The sequence below is a fragment of the Falco punctatus genome (genome assembly GCF_963210335.1).
Source record: "Falco punctatus genome assembly, chromosome: 6".
Taxonomy (NCBI): Eukaryota; Metazoa; Chordata; class Aves; order Falconiformes; family Falconidae; genus Falco; species Falco punctatus.
Genome location: NC_137585.1, coordinates 45,249,979 through 45,268,182, shown reverse-complemented (window position 1 = coordinate 45,268,182; position 18,204 = coordinate 45,249,979). Strand labels below are relative to the sequence as shown.

Here is an 18,204-nt window from a genome sequence, read left to right as displayed (position 1 = left end):
AAAATCAAGCTCACTAAAATCATTAGCACAAGCTACGTAATTAGCTAACACAACTTTGGTCCAAACGAATGTCGAGACTCAGCCAGGAGAGCAGTGCGTTGTCCATCTGGCAGCTTTCCGGCCGCCCTACCGCTGCAGGGTGTGTGGCTAGCGGCCAGGCTCCCCATCACCTTCCCCAAACCTGCTCTGAGCAGCGGTTAATGAAGTAATTTGCTGCTGCCACGCTGGCGGAGGCCAGCTCTGCCAGCTACCGCGGGCTGGGCCGCCACAGCCGCCCGTGAGCAGCCCCGGCAGGATGACGCCGCGTTGGTGCCTCCATCATGTTGCGCGGTGCGAGCCTCATCTCTCTGCCTCAGTGACAAGACCCCACCAAGCCACCCAAAGCCGAAAGCAGACGCTTTGCGCCTGTCATCTTCGAAGCTGACACGTCCCCGTTTCCTCGCAGAGCGCTGCGGGGGGGACCTGAGACTCGAGCTCTCCTGCCGGCGGGCACGACAGCCCCGCAGGGCGGGCACAACGACTCGGGGCAGAGCCACGTTCCCCATTTGCGAGGGAGCTCCGCCTCAGGCCAGGCCCGCTGCCGCCTGTCCGCGGCACCTCGGCAATCGGTGCCCCCCACAGCACCACCCCCCACCCGCAGCCTGGGCCCGGCGGCGGCACCGCCCGCCAGCGCGGACAAAGAGCCACCGCGCCCCGCCCCGCCCCGGGCTCCGTTAGCGGCCGCCGGAAGGGTGGGGAAGGGGAGGCGGGCGCGGTAGCGGCGCCCAGCCCCGCCCCGCCCCGCGCGGCCCCCTCCCCGCAGGGCCCCCGCCCTCCCCGCAAGGCGGCCGGCCGCGAGCGCAGGCGCAGGCGCAGCCGCGGCGGCGGCGGGAGGGGCGGGGCGGGGCGGGGCGGTGCCGAGCGGAGCCGAGCTGAGGGGCGGGGTCGCGAACTCTGACCTCCGGGAGCAGGAGCCGTCGCCGACAAATAAGCCTGCCGGAGTGGCCGCCGGGCGCCCAGCCCGCCAGGTGAGCGACTCCCCCGGCAGCGGCCGCGGCCTGGCGGGGGCGGCCGCGCACTAACGGTGCGGGCCCGCGCGGCTGCCGGCCCGCCGCCTCCGCGGAGCGTGGCGCAGGGCTCCGCCCGTCCCGCCTCAGGCCTCGGCGCGTCCCGCGGGAGGCCGCGCGCCCCCCGACCTTTCACCTACAGGAACCGCTTGCGCCTCCCGCCGCCCCGCATCCGGGCGGCGCCGGCCGCCGCTCCCGCCGCCGCAGCGGGCCCCGGCCCCTCCTGCCGGGGAGAGGGAGTCGCGGCGGGGCGGCGGCGGCCGCGACGGGCGATGTCACCCTCGTGTTGGGAGGCGGCGCCCCCCCCTCCGGCCCCGCGCAGCCATTTTGTGCGGGGCGCCGCTGGGCCGCCACCCTGGCCGCGGCAGGGGTTGAGCCCTTGCGCCGTCTCGCCGCAGCCCCGCGACCCCCCCGGGAGGGGAGGGCGCTCGCCGGGGGGCTGGGGGGAGGGCGGGCCCGCGCGCTGGGCTGAAGCGTGGCCGCCGCGCGCCTCTCCCCGCGGCTGCCGTGCGCAGCCTCAGTGCTCCGGGGTGGGGGGTGACCCTGCCCCCCCCCCCCCCCAGCCACTTTGCCTGCTGACTCCCTTAGCCCGCCGGTTTGCTTTTCCCTGGCATCTCTGGCGGCTGCCCGGGTGTGTTTGGGATAAGGTGGTATGTCCTGCGGAGCACCCGGTATTAGCCTTGCTGGGGCAGATGACCCTGTCGCTGTTCCTTATTTTGTCTCTCTGGGTGGGGTTTTTCTGCTCAGCTGCGGTGTTTGTGGGTCCTTTCTCTATTCAGTGCTGCAGTATATTGCCTTTAAGCATAAAAAGCACAGCCCTGTACCACGGGATGAACTTGCATTTGCACGTTGTGGAGGCAAGAGAGGAGATGGCATGTGTTGTGCAAATAAACTTAACGCAGCAGGAAGAAAAGTTTTTTGATACTGGTTTTTCCGGCAAAATGAGTGTGTGGATGTGATTCTTGAAAAACCGAGTTGGCGTTCTTCATATTTGAAATCTCTGATCTGAAGCTGCTGATAAGAGTATGAGCAAGGTGGACTTGGGGAAAGTGGTGTAGGAAGAGCTGTGTCCACACCTATCACAGAAAAAGAAGAGCAAAAAAAAAAACCAGTTTTCTGTAGGACAGTCTCCTGGTTTTGTAATCAGCATTGTATAAGTAGAAATATAAGTATTGGGGAAGGGGGGAGGCAAGACATCATGATACTGTGTTGGATGAGGCAGTGTTCACCTGGTGATTTACTTCTATGCTTTGTAATTTCAGGTGACTATAACAGCATTTCTACCTGAAAATAATTCTATAGATGTTTCCCCGCCCTGTTAGTCTATGGTAGCAGTTGTGCAACGAGGTGTCCAACAGCTTACACCTTGCTGTTTAACTTTCCTCAGGGACGCTTGTTTGAGGGAAGTCTTATGCTCTGTGAAATATTTGAGTGCTTCTGTCTGTAGCTCTTTCTCCAGAGACATTGCAGATCCTCTCTTATCACAGTACCAAGTATTTTCATGTGGTGGTGGTCAGCTGTATATGTGCACGTGCATGGTAATATAATGAACACAACTGACATCAGTACTGGTCTCGGCTGCTTCTGCAGTTCACGCAGACTGTTCTAGCTGGATGATTGACCACACCGTTGTGAAGTCTGTTGCATTCTGCAACAGCAGATCAAGAGGCTTATTACAGAAAAGAGCTTGCAGTAGATTAACTAGCTTAAACTTTCTCCCTTAATTCTTATTTCTGTTTTTTCTTGCTGGTTGTATTTTTCTTGTGAATTGTTGGTGGAAATTCTGATATCTTTAAGAATAGCCATGGCCCAGGCTTTGTGGTGGTTGGTTGGTTGTTTAAATAAAGCCTGTCTTGATTTTTCTGATCAAGCTTCTTAGCCTCTGAAGACAAAGCCCTAAACAATGTGTGTAACTCTGAAGCTGACTGTTTTGGGGGAAAAGGGGTTGGACCAGACAACATCCAGAAGTACATTTCTACATGAATTATTTAATGATTGTATTATGTTATTAAAGTTGGGGGGGTGGTGGTGGTGGTGGTGGTGGGGTACAGGGAGCCAAAACCAAACAAAACCCTTCACTGATATGTAGCATGCAGTTGAATAAATCACATGTGAAATATAACTACAGAATGCTTAAAGCTGATGTGCTCATCCAGTGAAAGCTGGCTTTCATCTGTAATGTGAAATCTAAATATTTATACTGGTAGGTTAGTTTGCTTGTTCCCTATGCTGATACTCAATTTCCATTTTGATCTATTGCATGCTCATATGATGCAATTAAAGTTTATGCAGCCATAAATTGCTGGAGTTCCCTTGCAGTTTGTGAAGGAAAGTAGTCCCCCTGAATGAAGTAACCTGTGTCTAATGTCTGGGTCAAAAAAACCCTGGAAAAAAACAGCACCCCTTGCTTAAAGTAGGGACCTTAACTGTGTAGAAGGAATAGAGCAGTGTCAAATCTTCAACTTGTATGCTTGTTCTGCTGGTGGACAAAGCGTGGATCTCAGCTGGCAGAGGGTATGTGTGCCTTTCCTACTTCAGCAGCCATACTAGCTTAAGCAGTTTTAATGGTAAGCTTTGCTAACCTGAGTTATTTTGGTTGATACAGGTCAGGGAGCTCTCATGTGAGTGTCTGCTCTCCCAGACCCATGGGGTATTAACATCCACTGTGAGGAGGTGGCAAGCAGCTGCGGTGGGTGGGGGGACTGCAGACTCTGGCTGGCACAGCTGTCTGCATATATTTTTTTTGTTACACCAGGCTGCAGCGTGCAACCGAATAGTGACCATCAGAGAGAATTAAACAATACCTAAGTGACTTTCTGGTAAACTCCTCATATTTTTACCTCAGTGCCATTTCAAGCTGCTTTTAGCACTTAAAACTTGCGCCTGTATGTTATTTGCATAAGGTAAGCTGCTGCAAAACAGAATTTCATCATTGTGAGAATAATGGATAAAACTGCAAAGGTGCAGTTAATCAAATTCTTATGCTTCTGTATGCAGATCTGTCTGTATTCTTAGCCTTCAGTCAGCAGCTTTTGATTCTGGAGATTGCTGTGTTAGATAGCACTCACCAAGCTCTTAAAGCAGCAAAGGATTTTTCTTCTGAAGAATCAAACTCGTTAATTTCCAATTCTCTGAGACCAGAAGGTTGCTTGTGCTTTCTGGGTGAGTCCTATGTATCTTAGGATGCAGTGGTGCAGACTTTGTAATGAAGAGTGTTCCTTCCTGAAAATCATGGTCTGAGAACTGCCTTTATCAATATTTAGATTTTGTTGGTTTGGCCTTCTCTGAAAGGCTGTTCAAATTTGTTTAACTTAAATTACTTTTGCTCAACTTGATAGTAGGACAGGCTGGGCTAAGCTAAGTATTTGACTGCTTTTGTAGGAAGTTAAACTAGAAACTTGAAAAGCATAAACCACCAAAATACTGAAGCCAAACCCTCTGCTATTGTCATATTACCGATAATTAATGGTTATTTCATTCCAGATAGGTTGAGGTTGCTGTTTATAGCTTAGCAGTAACTTTGTGGTGTGAAAACTGCTCCATTTATTTTGGTAGTATGTTTCCTTTGAAGTGTTAGCAGGACAGTGTGTCAACATGACTAATGCTTTCACTCTTGACTGACTTAATCTGAGTATTTCTTCACTAGTGTTTTACATACATGTTTATAGGAATTTAAAAAAAAAAACACAAACCAAACCCACACACCTTCTAACAAAATCTAATCCTGTGGTGTTGGTAAAGGAAAAAAATCGAGGAACATGTGGGTGATGATATTTATAAAGGGATATTTTTATCTGAAACAATGTCAACAGTGATCTACTGGAAGGATGTGTGTGAAACAGGATTTTTTTTCTGAAGGAAGTTTCTGTGGATACGAGTACATCTGAGTTGTAAGGGGAGAGTTATTAATAGCACTGTTGAATAGGTTTGCAAGTCCTTTCCATATTGTATATTCATGTATCTGCTACCTTGTCTGTGGCTGTAGTTCAGTGAATACTCTGAGCAGTCACCTGACACTGCACCTGCATGGGCGATTTGGTGTTACACATAAGCTGATGTAACACTATGGACTTTTTTCCAAAAGTAATGGTCTTATTTCTGCTTCTACCTGCTTTTCTTGTTACAAATAGCAGTTGTTAGCTGCAGAGTGAATAAATTTAGGTGAGTTTACCTTGCAGCTATACAACCACAAGGTTGGGGAGCAGAAGGGGACAAAGCTCTGAGCCAGGAGTTAGGGGTAGCCTCAGGTAGGCTACCTCTTCATGAAATGCTGTACTTGCACCCATAGTGGTTATAATGCCTTGGTGTATTTGGAAAGAGGGGTTTGCACTCACTATGCTGTGTTAGCATAATCTTTGTGTGCCAGGTAGGAGAACAGACGTGGTTGAACCTGGTCCAGTGAAGGGGGAAGCCTCTGGTCAGATGAGCTTCCTGGTCTGCTTCATTGTGCAGCTTCAGCTCTGGTGCAGGGAACCAGTTTGGAGTTTTTTCTTCCTATACCAGTGCAGGATTTGGCAAGCCACATGTGGAGATGCAGGCCATGACTGACATTACACAGGGCAGCTTGACCTCATTGAATGGCTGTCTCCTTACCTAGCTCTGACGTGTAGCCAGCATTCATGTGAGTGGGCTCAGCTTGCAGACAGCCCCCCTTACCTTGCCTCCTCCTTCCTTTCCCCAGCTGTTGTGGGGCTGATGAATTCAATCAGCTCTGTAACTGTTCAGGCATGTTCTAGAGATGGCATGCTAAAAGCAGCAGGAGCCCAGGGCTAAAAGTAAGACTGTCCCTTTGGTGGCCCAAGCTGTAAGAATGATTTAAGTCTCCTGAAAACTTATCCTAGCAATTCTGTTTTCTCATCTCTACTCCCATTGTAGCACTCACTTACACAAAAAAAAGCAATGAGAGCATTGATTCTAAATTAATTGTGCAGGCATGCCTGCAAATGCATCTCTTCCTATATTGCTGTGTGCTTTTTAATTATTCCCTTATGCTTTTATAAGCATCTCATTCCTTGCTTGCCTGCAGGTTTAGCTGCTTCATTTTCCTGTTATCTGTCTCTTACATATGTACTCTCTAAATCTTGATGTAATGTAAATTTAATAAGCAGTATCTAACTGGGTGTCAAGAGTCACATAAAGGAGTAACATTCTCTTTATCAATGAACTACAGAATATTTAAGTCTGCCAGCTGTCCTACCATCTTGAGCAATATGGCTTATAGAACAATAATACAAGAATAGCACATTTAGCTTGCTGTGTTCATTGGGCTTTTCTTGTATGGAGCATTGAGAAGAGTAGTGTCACTTGTTTCACTAATGTGTTTAGATTCCTTGGCTTAATTTATTATCTATAAAGCATTGCATAATGCTGTTCTAAATATAAAGAAATCTTTGTGCTTAAAACAAGTAACACAACCCCCTGACAGACGCCTCTAATCAGAGGGATTAAGTGCTTTCTATTTTACATGTAGATATTTACTAAACATGTTTGGCACAGGTTATGCTGAATTCTTAATAGTACATGATGAGTTTGAGAATGGGCATGAGGACTAGCTTCCATTTGAAGGTATAGAGCAGCTGTGAGCCCAGTTTGATGACCTGAGCTAAAGTAGTGTATCCTTAGTTCATTTTCTGAGATCTGTTGAAATAATTTACCACTGAAGCAGTATGACTAGATAGAGAGATTAAGACAGTTGCCTCTAAGAGGCAGTAGCTTTCCTAGGAAGTCATGTTGATCTTTCTGTATTTGTCTTTACTGCTGTAAAAGAACAGAAAGTTCACAGTAACTTACACAGTCATAACTAGTTAACGTGCCTGTACCTCAAAAGTATCTAGAAAGTTCTTATGCGCCTTAGTTTAAATGTGCATCTGATCTTCTACAGGTGGATTTAATCTAGGAAAGACCCTTGTATTTACACACATTCCATACATATACATAGTCGTTACCAGAATCATTATGCATTCCATAGACAGTGTCAAACTGGTTTGACAGTGCCAGCAGGGTAAGTTAAACTTCTCAAATTTTACAGGCATTGTTTTTGCACCAGTAAAACTATGCTGGTCAGGGTTATGACTTTTTAAAAAAAGTAAACTGAAGATCTCTGGTGTGGACAGAATTTTCTTGTGTTGTGTCTTTGTACTGACATGGTTTGTTCTTAACTCATTTAAGGGGTTTTAAATCGGAATCAAGGTACTTAATAGTGGGGCAACTATACCAACAGAACAAGAGACATTACCATTTATATCAAATGGAGAGTCCAAACATAAAGAAATATTCTTCCTGCTACTGCTTTTAAAGTCCTTAGTCTACACTGGTATAATATTTTGAAATTTTATTGGTAGGAACTTCCTACTAGGACAATTAAAGTTGTGTAACTGTGGTCCCTGGAGAAGGGCTTGAGTTAAAAACATCAATGCCTTCTGGGTATAATTGTACTAGTGGAGAGGTTAGTGCTTCTGATTGCCAGCCCTCACATCTGCTGGCCTTTCTTGTGGGAATGTTTTCTAACCCATTGCAGTTGAAGTAAGGAAAAAACAATTTAAAATAAGTCTTACCTAAGTTACTTAGAGTAAAACATTGGGGAAAACTCTGGCACAGAAAAACTGAGCAAAAAGTAGTGTGGTTGAATTAATGCAAGCTAATGGAAGTTTTCCACTGACATGGTAGCTCATGGAGTGCTTATCTAGAGTGATGGAAAACCATTGGCAAGGATGGCAGGTTCAATACCAACACATTTGGGCTAAAACTGGTGATAATGATGTGTTTAAAAATAATTCTGACCTCTTCTGCCGAGAAGGCTCACTGACTCATTTACTAGGGGCATAAACCAACAATATTTGCATAGGATTTACATACAGAAAGAGATTCTGGTTACATTTCGGTTTGAGTCTGAAGACTGAAGAGAGGTGCAGTAAATGCATTGTAAGTAACAGGGAGGAAGTCTAATGCCTGTCTCTTGTTAAAATGCCTGCTTTTAGATGCTGCTTCTAATAATTTGCATTGGGGGATTGAGGTTTTGAAAAGAGATGGATATATAAATCTGTGTCTCTGTGAGTTTCTTTTTCAAAGGCTTTTGAAAGACTTTTTTTTTCAGTTGTTTGGGAAGTAATACTGTCAAGCATCCAAGAAACAACTTTGAGAACAAATGCAGTGACTAGACTTGTAAAGCAAGTCTAATCAGTATAAATGCAGATGCTAGTATTTATGTATAATTATATACATATATATTTAATATATATGCATTATATATAATGCAGATGCTAATATTTACTTAATACCTAGAGCAACAGAAAAGGAGCCGAACTGTGTTGGATATGTTCTGAGAAAGTGGGTTTTTTTTCTCCTGGTGCCAGAAATCTGCCATTAATGAAAAAGTACACAAATGGATCATCACAGATTAAGGGAATACAAGGCTACAAAAGCAGAATGTTGAACAGTGTGAGAGGTGGTGATCTAATGTTGACTGTCTAAATGTTGTCAGTTTTGACATAGTTGTCAGCAACACGTCTCCTTTAAGACAAATTGAAGAAAGGTTATGTATTTGTTTTGTAGAGGTTTAGAAAGAGTGTTTCCAATATTAATGGTGGTTCTGCAGAAAATTTTAGAAGGGAGAAAGCATAAGCTGTGAACAGTATTACTAGCAAAGTGGTCCTGTGACAAAGCATTTCTTAGCCCTTCAGTTTTCAAAACCTTCATGGTAAAAGGCAAGGATCTTAAGTCTGGTGTGAAAAAGGGAAACCAGTAGAGCAGTTAAGCAGTAATTCCTCTAAGGAATTATAGACTCACTGGTTGACACTGTGAGTGAAGAAAATAGTTCTGCAGGCGTATGCAAAGTGAGATATAAATGAGGTAAGATGTAGTTGGCCAGTGTTTGCAAACAACTCTGTGCTTGAAGAATTGACAGGAGCTTTGGCTCTCCTTCTTCTTGGAGTAATAATGTAACTGTAATATTACAGTTCTTTTAATTGTAGTGCATTATAAAGAAGATTCTAAAAGTGCAGTTTTTTCATGTGCTATTCTTTTGTCTGTCTTTAGAATTCCAGCTCTTACCTTTCATTGGTTTAGATACCTTCAGAAAGGAAATATAAATGTAATTAGCAGTCTTCAACTAGCATCTGGATAGTTTGGTTTATCTTGATCTGTCTTATTCCATTTGAGAGTAAAGCATTCTTAAGCAAGAAACCATCAATTATTTGACTCAATCTACTTCTTTCCTATACTAGCAATAAAAAGTGTTTCTCTTACATTGCCTGATGGATGCTGTGAAGGTGTGTGGCGTGGTTTAGACAAGTGTGGGGAAATAAGAAGCATGTCTTAAATTAGGAAGTTTCACATTAGATGAGAAGACCTTGAAGATTACTTCCAGCTATTGAAGATCAAAACTCAGAGTGTGGGGATAGTTAATTTATATCTTTTTCTTTACTGAGAAATGAAGACTTGTTTTAAATTGTTAAAGGAATATTTCCTAATTTCAAGTAGATCCCAGCTTAGAATATATTCATCATTTCATGTGAAACAGTTCAGCCTTTTGGAATGTTTTCTAGAAAACATGTAAAATGTGCTAAATTTTTAAGTTTACATAATAGAAGAAAAAACAGCTAAATTTTTTAAGATATTAATTATGTCCCTACTGATGTCATTCAGTAATACACTTACATTCGCACAGGGATTTTATTGTATTGTTGCTCTTTGGGAAAGCAGAGGAGGAAAAATAGGAAGCGAGTTACTTTAGTAAAAAGATACAGAAGTTTACAAATAGAAAATAAATCATTATTTTTGTAGTATAATCAAATTTAAATTCTGCAGGGTTGTCACCTTCAGACAACTGTGAACATACTTACGTGAACTATATTTTCCCCAAGATATTTTTACTTTTGAGGCTATAGAAGTTAAGCATCTTCTTTCCTTTCTTTGACAGGAAATTCTGGTGATTAAAGATCATGGCAACCATAGAGGAACTGGCCCATCAAATTATTGAACAGCAAATGGGAGAGGTACATAAATTTTGAGTCCTATTTAAGAGACATTGAGTAGTGAAATGTACAGACTGATATGTAAAAACCAAAATCACAAGAGAAAGTAATTTTTAGTACACCCAAAGCTTCTGGAAACTCTCCTGTGGAAGACTGGAAGAACCTACTATGTACATTTTGAAGTTATGCTGCAAAGTCTTTTTTGCCAAAGTTTGCCCCACAGAAATGAAGCTAAGGAAAATCTGGCAGTGTTTCCAGTATGTGACTAGCTGTTCAGCTCTGGTTTTTGGGCTTCAGAGAGCCATCTGGTTGTAGAATTGCTTTGCTCACTTCCAGTTACAAAATTTATAATTGAGTCATTGGGACATAGCTTTTACTTTCCCGTTAAGCAATTGTTTCAGTTGTCATTTTTTGTTTTGCTGCTAAAGGTTTGCCATGCTCTTTACTGTAAAATGTTTGCTGGTGTTTGGTGTAAGTCAAAAGGAAGATTGATCCCTTGTTTCTGCTAACTTCTGGTTTTCATTTTCGATAACTTGTGTGCAGAATCTGTGTGCTGCAGCCAGAGAACTTCCCAGAGATGCACAGATTGTTTGGGAGTGTGGATAAGAGCATATACATACTTACCTATAAAGTTTCATCATAGTATAGTCAATTTAAAATCAGCATTTTAAATTAGATGAAGTAACTTAATTATCTTAAATAGTATGTTTTAGCTTGAAATATCCACCCTTGGTTTCTCATCTACACACGGACTGACTTTGCAAGTAATTTTAGTTCTTTTCAGTCTTTATTTCAAATAGAAAATTTGGAGTGGGGGGCAAGATAGTTAATTCTCTTCTGTATAAATTCTTACAGGTTTTATTGTAGCATCTGAGTGTTGCTAAGGTTGTCTCAAAGGACTTTAATTTGTGCAATGTATGGTGGTTTTCTCTCACTTGTCCTCTTTGTAGGTGAGAATGACGTGTCTAGTGTACTACTAGTGTAGTTTTGTTAATGTAATTCCTGGAGTGGGGTGGTTTTTTGTTTTTTCTTGTTTGTTTTTTAAATTACAAATTTAATTAAGTCAAAGCTAGCTGAAGTGTATGTTCCACTCAGAAAACAAGATGGTGGGGTGATGATGTTTAGCCTCTCTGGGGATTGTTTCATAATGTGATTCCATGAGACACTGAGTTGACTTAGTATCTCAGTGCCATGGGAGAAGGAAGGTCCTTTTTCTGTTTCTCACCTTATTTACTTTCCATGCTAACAGCAAGCCAACCCAGCGAAAACAAGTAAAGGTTTTCTGCCGGGTTAGTGGCATTGACTAGGGTTTGAGAAGGCTCTAATGAGTACCGGACCCAGCATAAAGGAGATGGCTGGGACCCGAAAGAAAGCAGAGGAGAAGATGGAGGGAGTGGAGGTGCGACACTGCAGAGAACTGTTGGCTGTTTCTGTTCATGGTGAAACTACAGCCGTACAGTTTTCATGAATATCATTCTGTCAGCAGTGTAGACTAGAATTTGTCCTTCAGCAAGGTTTTACTGAGCCTAAGACTGTCACATCTTATTTGGCAGCAGTGTGACTTAAGCATTCTCCAGTCCTCACTTAGCCACTTGGTCTCATGCTACGCTAGCCTGGCTCATGTAAGCTCTTTATGTCATTGTGTGGTGGACAAAACTGGAAAAAATTATGGATAGTGGAGGAGGGTCTTCTCTCCCCCATCTGGGGTTAGTTCCCTTATCTGGTACAAGGTGCAACCGAACCTGGCACTTAGTTAGAAGGATTGAAAAGCATCACCCAGGGCAGTGCAACATGGGACTCTGGAAGCCAGAATTACTGTTAAAAGTCATGCCATGCACGAGTGCACTGCCTGAAAGGTAGAGCCAGCAAGGAAAGTGGTCTTACAGGGGCATTTGTGTAACATTTTACGTTCCTTCCTACCTACCTGTCACCTGCCAGCTGTAATTGGTGGTGTTCTTGTTTGATGTAAGCATTAAAATCCATAGTTTAAGGTCTGTGGAACTTCAAGCAGTATTTTTGCTAGCATTTGTAATTCTTTGGAATGTTGAAATAGTTTTAATTGAATTTACAAGAAAAATACATGAGTAGATGTCATGGTTTAACCCCAGCCAACAACTAAGTACCACACAGCTGCTTGCTCACCCCACCACTCCCAGTGGGATGGGGAGGAGAACTGGAAAAAAAGGTAAAACCTGTGGGTTGAGATAAGAACAGTTTAATAATTGAAATAAAGAAAAATACAGTACTACTAATAACAGTAATGAAAAAGGAGATAACAGAAAGAGAAATAAAACTCAAGGGGGGAAGTAAACCCATCCAAATGATACACAGTACAGTTGCTCACCACCCACTGACTGATGCCCAGCCAGTCCCCAAGCAGTGATCCTCCCCGGCCACCTCCTTCCAGTTTATATGCTGAGCATGATGTCATATGGAATGGACAAGCACTTTGGTCAGTCCAGGTGAGCTGTCCTGGCTGTGTCCCCTCCCAACTTCTTGTGCCCCTCCAGCTTTGTCACTGGCAGGCCTGAGAAGCTGAAAAGTCCTTGACTTGGTATATACACTACTTAGCAACATCTGAAAAATCAGTGTGTTATCAACATGATCGTCATACTAAATCCAAAACACAGCATTGGACCAGTTACTAAGAAGAAGATTAACAGTATCCCAGCTGTGAAACCAGGACAGTAGAATGTGAAAGGAAAAAGGCAGATGTTCCTTTTCTGAGCAGAACGGATACTGCTTCTGTGTCTCATTGAAATAATCATCAAAAGTGTTCTGTGTCATAGGTTTTGATTTCTTTATAATTTCTTGTTCATGAAGCATTTCAAAACAAAGTTATGGCAGATGATTTTATGATTATCACAAATGTGTTTTTGTTAATTTAGGGCTTTTTTGCATAAGATCAGAACTAAAAAAAAAAAGAATTTATAACTTTGCCTATGTGGAGCATAGTGCAGTATTTATCTGTTCTCAAATTCTGCCAACTGCTAATCATCTTTTGCCAAGTGGGAAATAATTCATATTTCTACATCACAATCACATTTCTTGATTCATGTAGGGAAGCTGTCTTTAAAGAGCCTGGAGCAATTTTCTTTCTTTAATCTGTGGTTGGGTACACCAAGTATATGGTGGTTTGTTTCAGTAGCCCTGCCAGGTAACAGTAACAGAAGAAAGTTTTGTATTTGTTGAAACAGAGTCTGTTATATGCATACAAAATAAAATTTTAACAAATATTGCACTTATTCTTACCAGTTTTATTTTTTTAAACTGCAATAAAACCCCTGTATTCTGTATAGAAGTAAAACTGTCAAGCTGACATTTTGTGGGGATGAAGAGCGGTTTTACCTTGGACAGCATGTAGATTATGACATTTTAAGGGAGCATACATAGAACAGTCCTGGAATATGTAGCCTATTTTGTAAAGCAAAGATAAAACCACATAAAACTACAATCCCCTATAAATTGTTACCACCACCACATTTGAGAGGCTGATGGAGGATTTTAGTGCTTGAAAGTACCTCTTCCAAACAGTAAATATTGCTATATAATGAACATTTCTTTGTCCTTTACTTAAGCAAAGAAGTGGATGAATTGTTTGAATATTGAAAGTATTCATTCTCATGAAAAATCGGATATTTTTAGAAAGCAGTGTTTGAAAATGGCTTGGACAGTAGTTTGACAAGCTCTTCTTTTGATGGTGCTGGCAGTTTAAGCATCCCTCCCAGCAGCTTAATCCTACTCTTTAATTTGCTCTGATGCTCTGCTTTTGAGCATTCTGGAGATCTAGATTGAAGGTTTGAATTATGGAAAGAATATTTGTCTGCTTTTTAACCTGCATCGCTGTCCTATTCCAAATCACTGAATGACTAACCAACCAGTTTTACCTACCAAGCTGAGACTGGTACCAAAAGTTATGCCTTTTCAGGTCAAATTTCAAAATCAGCTTAGGCTGGAGGGAGCTTGTATTTCTGCTGTAAGGTGAAGTCTTACCCACTGCTTCTTCCCCTTCTCATACTCATCTCCAGCTGTGTTCATGCCTGCTTCCTTCTGCTGGTACTAGTATTTACCTGGTGGTATGGTTGCAAAATCAGGAAGCTGATCCAGAAGGAATGAAAAAGCTCTCAACCTGTTAAGAAACAGACCTTTCCTGCAATACAGATACATATTCTCTATATTAATTCCTAAGGGGGGTGGGGTGGCAGCTTAAGATAATCATTTTTATAATGATGTAAATACTGGGAACTGTTAATACAGAATTGCAGGATGTTCCAGAGTTTTTGAACTGCAAAATGTTTGGGGAGTTACTTGGGAATTTAAGACAAAAATTTCACTTTGAAGGTATTTGTAAACTCTGTGAAGACAGATGACTTTTGTACTACACAAAGTCCAGCCTTTTTGATCAAGCCTCTGTAAATAGTAGCTGTACTTCTTAAATTTTATTGACAAGTAATGTAATGAATAATACCTTCCCCCATATACCTTTTGGCTATAGCATGTGATGAATTTTTAGATAATTGTTAAAACACTACTACAAATTGTGCCTGAGAGCATTCACACAGAGATTTAAATTTGTTTTAAGATACACTGCTTGCCAACCTCATGCATTTCACTAATTTTCTCTTAACTTTCTTGATAGTTCCCCACTATAGAATTCTGTTGTTCTGGTTTTGCTGTTTTAACAGAAAAACAGAAGAGAAAAGGCAAATTGCTGTGTTTCCACACCAAAAATTCTTTCGTCATTTTAAGTAAGCCATTGAGGTAAAAGTTATTTTAGTGTAAATGTAGCACAGCTATGATTAAAGGTACTGTGTCTGATGAACATCGACAGTAATAAATACTCGGTCTGGTTAACTTACATGGACTTGTCAACACTGAATTGTTTTACTTAACATGTTTCTAAATTTCGGATTGGAAGGTTTTCAAAATGGGTTTAAAACAGTGAAACAAACAGTTTTCTAACTAGAGTAAGGGTATCAGACTTTACATAGACTTGTGCAGGGAAAACAGAAGCTGGTGAAAACTTAAGGTTTCATCCATTAAGGTAGTGTATCCATCCTTAAGGTAGTATTATCCATTGTCAATCCATTATGTTTGTTTTTTCTTTCTAGATTACCCATTCCCAGGGAGGTGGTACACAAACACTAATGGATGGGACAGCACAACGAATACAGATTTTCCCTGCAGATTCAGGCCTCTCTTTACCACAACGTATACAGGTATGCTTCATCTGATATATTTTAAAGCAGAGATGAACTATTTATTTTTGCCAGTTTTCACATACAATTCTTTTTTTGTGTCATATTATTTGATTGAATGTAAATATTCAGCCCTGGGTGGCAGAGACCATTTCTATATAAACAGGGGTAAAACATCATTCCCCCCCTGCCTTTTTTTTTTTCCTCTTAAAAATTTTAAGATAACAAAAAATTACAACCACTGAACAGAAAAAGACTTTTCCCCAGTACTGTAATGATACTGCTTTTTAAAAGCTAGATAATTTTAAGATTTTGTAATTCAGCTGAGTTGTTGGAATATTTCTACATTTGGAAGCAGGGAGGGAGGAGATACCGCATTGTGTCCCTGATACAAGTCGTGAAAAAGTGCAAGGCAACAATGTCTGAGAAGGATACTGATTTTTGGTTTTCCCAACCAACGTGACATGTCCTGCTAAACTAATTCATAGCCTGGCCAGGTAATAATCTCCAATTAAGTGAAGGTATGAAGCTTTTAGCAATGTAGGTAGTTAAATCAACATAGATGGAGATTAGAAGGATTTGGGAATGGAATTTTATATTTTATCCCTTGAAAGTCAATGCAAGTCCTTGCAAACGTTTCATTTTTCAGTTTCATCCTAGAGAAAAATATCAACAGCAGAATACATTTTTAAATAATCTCAGGTATATGTTGTTGCATACAAAAGCACTAATTTAAGCAAGCCAGCCGATAGTGTAAACTTGGCTGATTTTTCTTTTGCTGGCTTCAGTCTTCAACATTTTCTGCGCAGTTTTTTCTTCCGCCTTCCAAGACTCTTCACAGCTGCCCCCCATATACGATCTTCTGGGTTTTTTTATCATCCCCTACCTGTGCTTTAGTCATGGTACCAGTGTTGTCAACCCAGTAGATCTTTATTCTTTCAGGTACCTCCACTCCTTTTCTACACTTTGTGTACAGCTGTTCCTTTTATTAACTAATTTATGTTAATCAACTAACCGCCATCTCTTCATTCTCTGTTTTCATTGTCAATACCTGTGTGCTATAATGTCTCTGTAGTGTGAAGCCATTTAAGGTAATTTCAGCATCAGGGTCTGAATGTGGGATGATGGCATATAAACCCATGAGCCTGTATGATGAACAGCGGGACAGTTCTGTTGGCTCAAAGCCAGCGGCAGACTTCTAACCCTTCTGTGCCAGCTTTTTTGTGGGGGGAGAACTACTTTTGGTTAGGCACTGTAATTGCTGCAAATATGATGAACATAGAAGAATTGTATTTCGAGGGGCAGGGACCTTTACATAGATTTTAATTGTCTCGTGTAGCTGGGAGATCACTTGTTTCTAACCCAGCTACTTTGTTCCTTGTCCTTTTCACCATGCTCATAGATTCTTGCTTCAAAATGGATGGTAAGCGCTCTGGGGCAATGGTTGTCTCTTGATATGTGTGGAACAACACACATTCAAATGGTGTCCCTCCTGCAACAGACATCTACAAACATCTCACCAATATCAGTAATAATAAATTAGATATGAGGTAGAACTTAGTAATGAAAACTTTCCTCAAAGCAGAATTTATGTGAAGAATAAAGTAGTTTGTAGGAGCAATGTTCATACATCTCAGTGCAATGTTCAAAATATATGTTAAATTGATTAGTTTTGAGTTTATATTTTCAATCAATATTTTTTCCTTTATTATTGTTAAATGCACGTAAATAATTATCTGAAATCTTTAAATACAAAATCCTCAGTAAAATGTTCTTTAAAACATGCTTCAGTAGTCAACCTTTTTAGGGAAGGCTCACATTTCTCTAGGATAAAAGTTGAATGTCACATTTGTTGTTACAGACATTTCTGTTCAAAAGCGGCTTTATTATAAACAAGTGGATGAGTCCTCTGTGTTCAGCCACTTTTTAATTTTTTTTTCTAAAACAGGAACACAGAATTATTGAGGTATTTAATTTACTGAAATGTTATTCAAATGAAATTAAAAACTTGTTAACAGACAAGGCTTAAAAGCAATAAAGGGAAATGCTATCCTCCATTATTGTCAGGGTGCTTAAATAAAATACATGGGAGAAGTGTTTTTAAGCAGACAATCATGAACTAATATCTTAATGTTATATATATTCATATATTTTATAACATTATCCCTTCAGCGATGCTGAGTTTCAGGTATATTAAGAAACACAATGTGTTGTCACTGAGCCCTGATGGATTCCATTGAGAAGTGGTTTTCTTTTTCTCTCCGATTTATTTTTTTCTCTTATCTCAGTGTTTAGGTACTGCCAGTTGTTATACTTTGGTGAACTGCACCACTTTTCAGAGTCCTGTTGTAATTTAGGTGAAATTTTTGCAGGTATATTGCCGTAAGAGGTCAGCTGCAGACAGACTGTGCTTAATTATTTAAAACGCTTTCTCTGATGCCTCTGTCAGTTGTCAAATCCTTGACAGGTGCAGAAACCATTTCTGCAGATTGAATAGCTTTGTATGGATATTAACATTAACGCTATACCTACTATATCATGTAGTGAAAACTGCATATTTAGGTATCCTCCTAGAATTGCAGGAAGCCATTTGAAGAATCAGAACACTATGTGTTAAATGGGAGGGGAATTTATGGGAAGTAGCAATGATTCTTTTGCCTGCTGTCCTGCCATATTTATCTACAAATACATACCTTTTTTAAATTATGGGGCTGGACTACAATAGGAAAAAAGGTAATTTAGCATATACATCCAAAAAATAATTTCAACTTTAATGCGAGTTCGTATCTTCACTGTTTGGGACGTGCTGGGTTTTGAGTTAGTTTTATACTATACTTTGTATAAACCTAACTAGATCAAGTATATATATACCTTTTTTGATGTAACCTAGTTGCACTTACAGGGTTTGATAGGGAGACAAATTTTAACTCAGAGTGTCTTTCGAACAGCAGGTCTGGAAATTCAAGAAACCACAATATTCCGTGTTTG

At 41.4% G+C, this 18,204-nt stretch overlaps 1 protein-coding gene across 2 annotated transcripts in view; it reads left to right on the top strand.

Moving 5' to 3' along the window:
* Positions 1 to 895: 895 nt before the first annotated feature.
* Positions 896 to 18,204, top strand: part of NR2C1 (nuclear receptor subfamily 2 group C member 1) — a 44,477-nt gene continuing 27,168 nt past the window's right edge. For both annotated transcript variants that reach the window (XM_080392609.1, XM_080392608.1), the window contains exons 1-3: positions 896 to 1,007; positions 9,964 to 10,039; positions 15,130 to 15,237. In XM_080392609.1, coding sequence (XP_080248735.1) covers positions 9,986 to 10,039; positions 15,130 to 15,237 — 162 coding nt within the window. In that variant the 5' untranslated portion in view covers positions 896 to 1,007; positions 9,964 to 9,985. The remainder of the gene's footprint in view (positions 1,008 to 9,963; positions 10,040 to 15,129; positions 15,238 to 18,204) is intronic.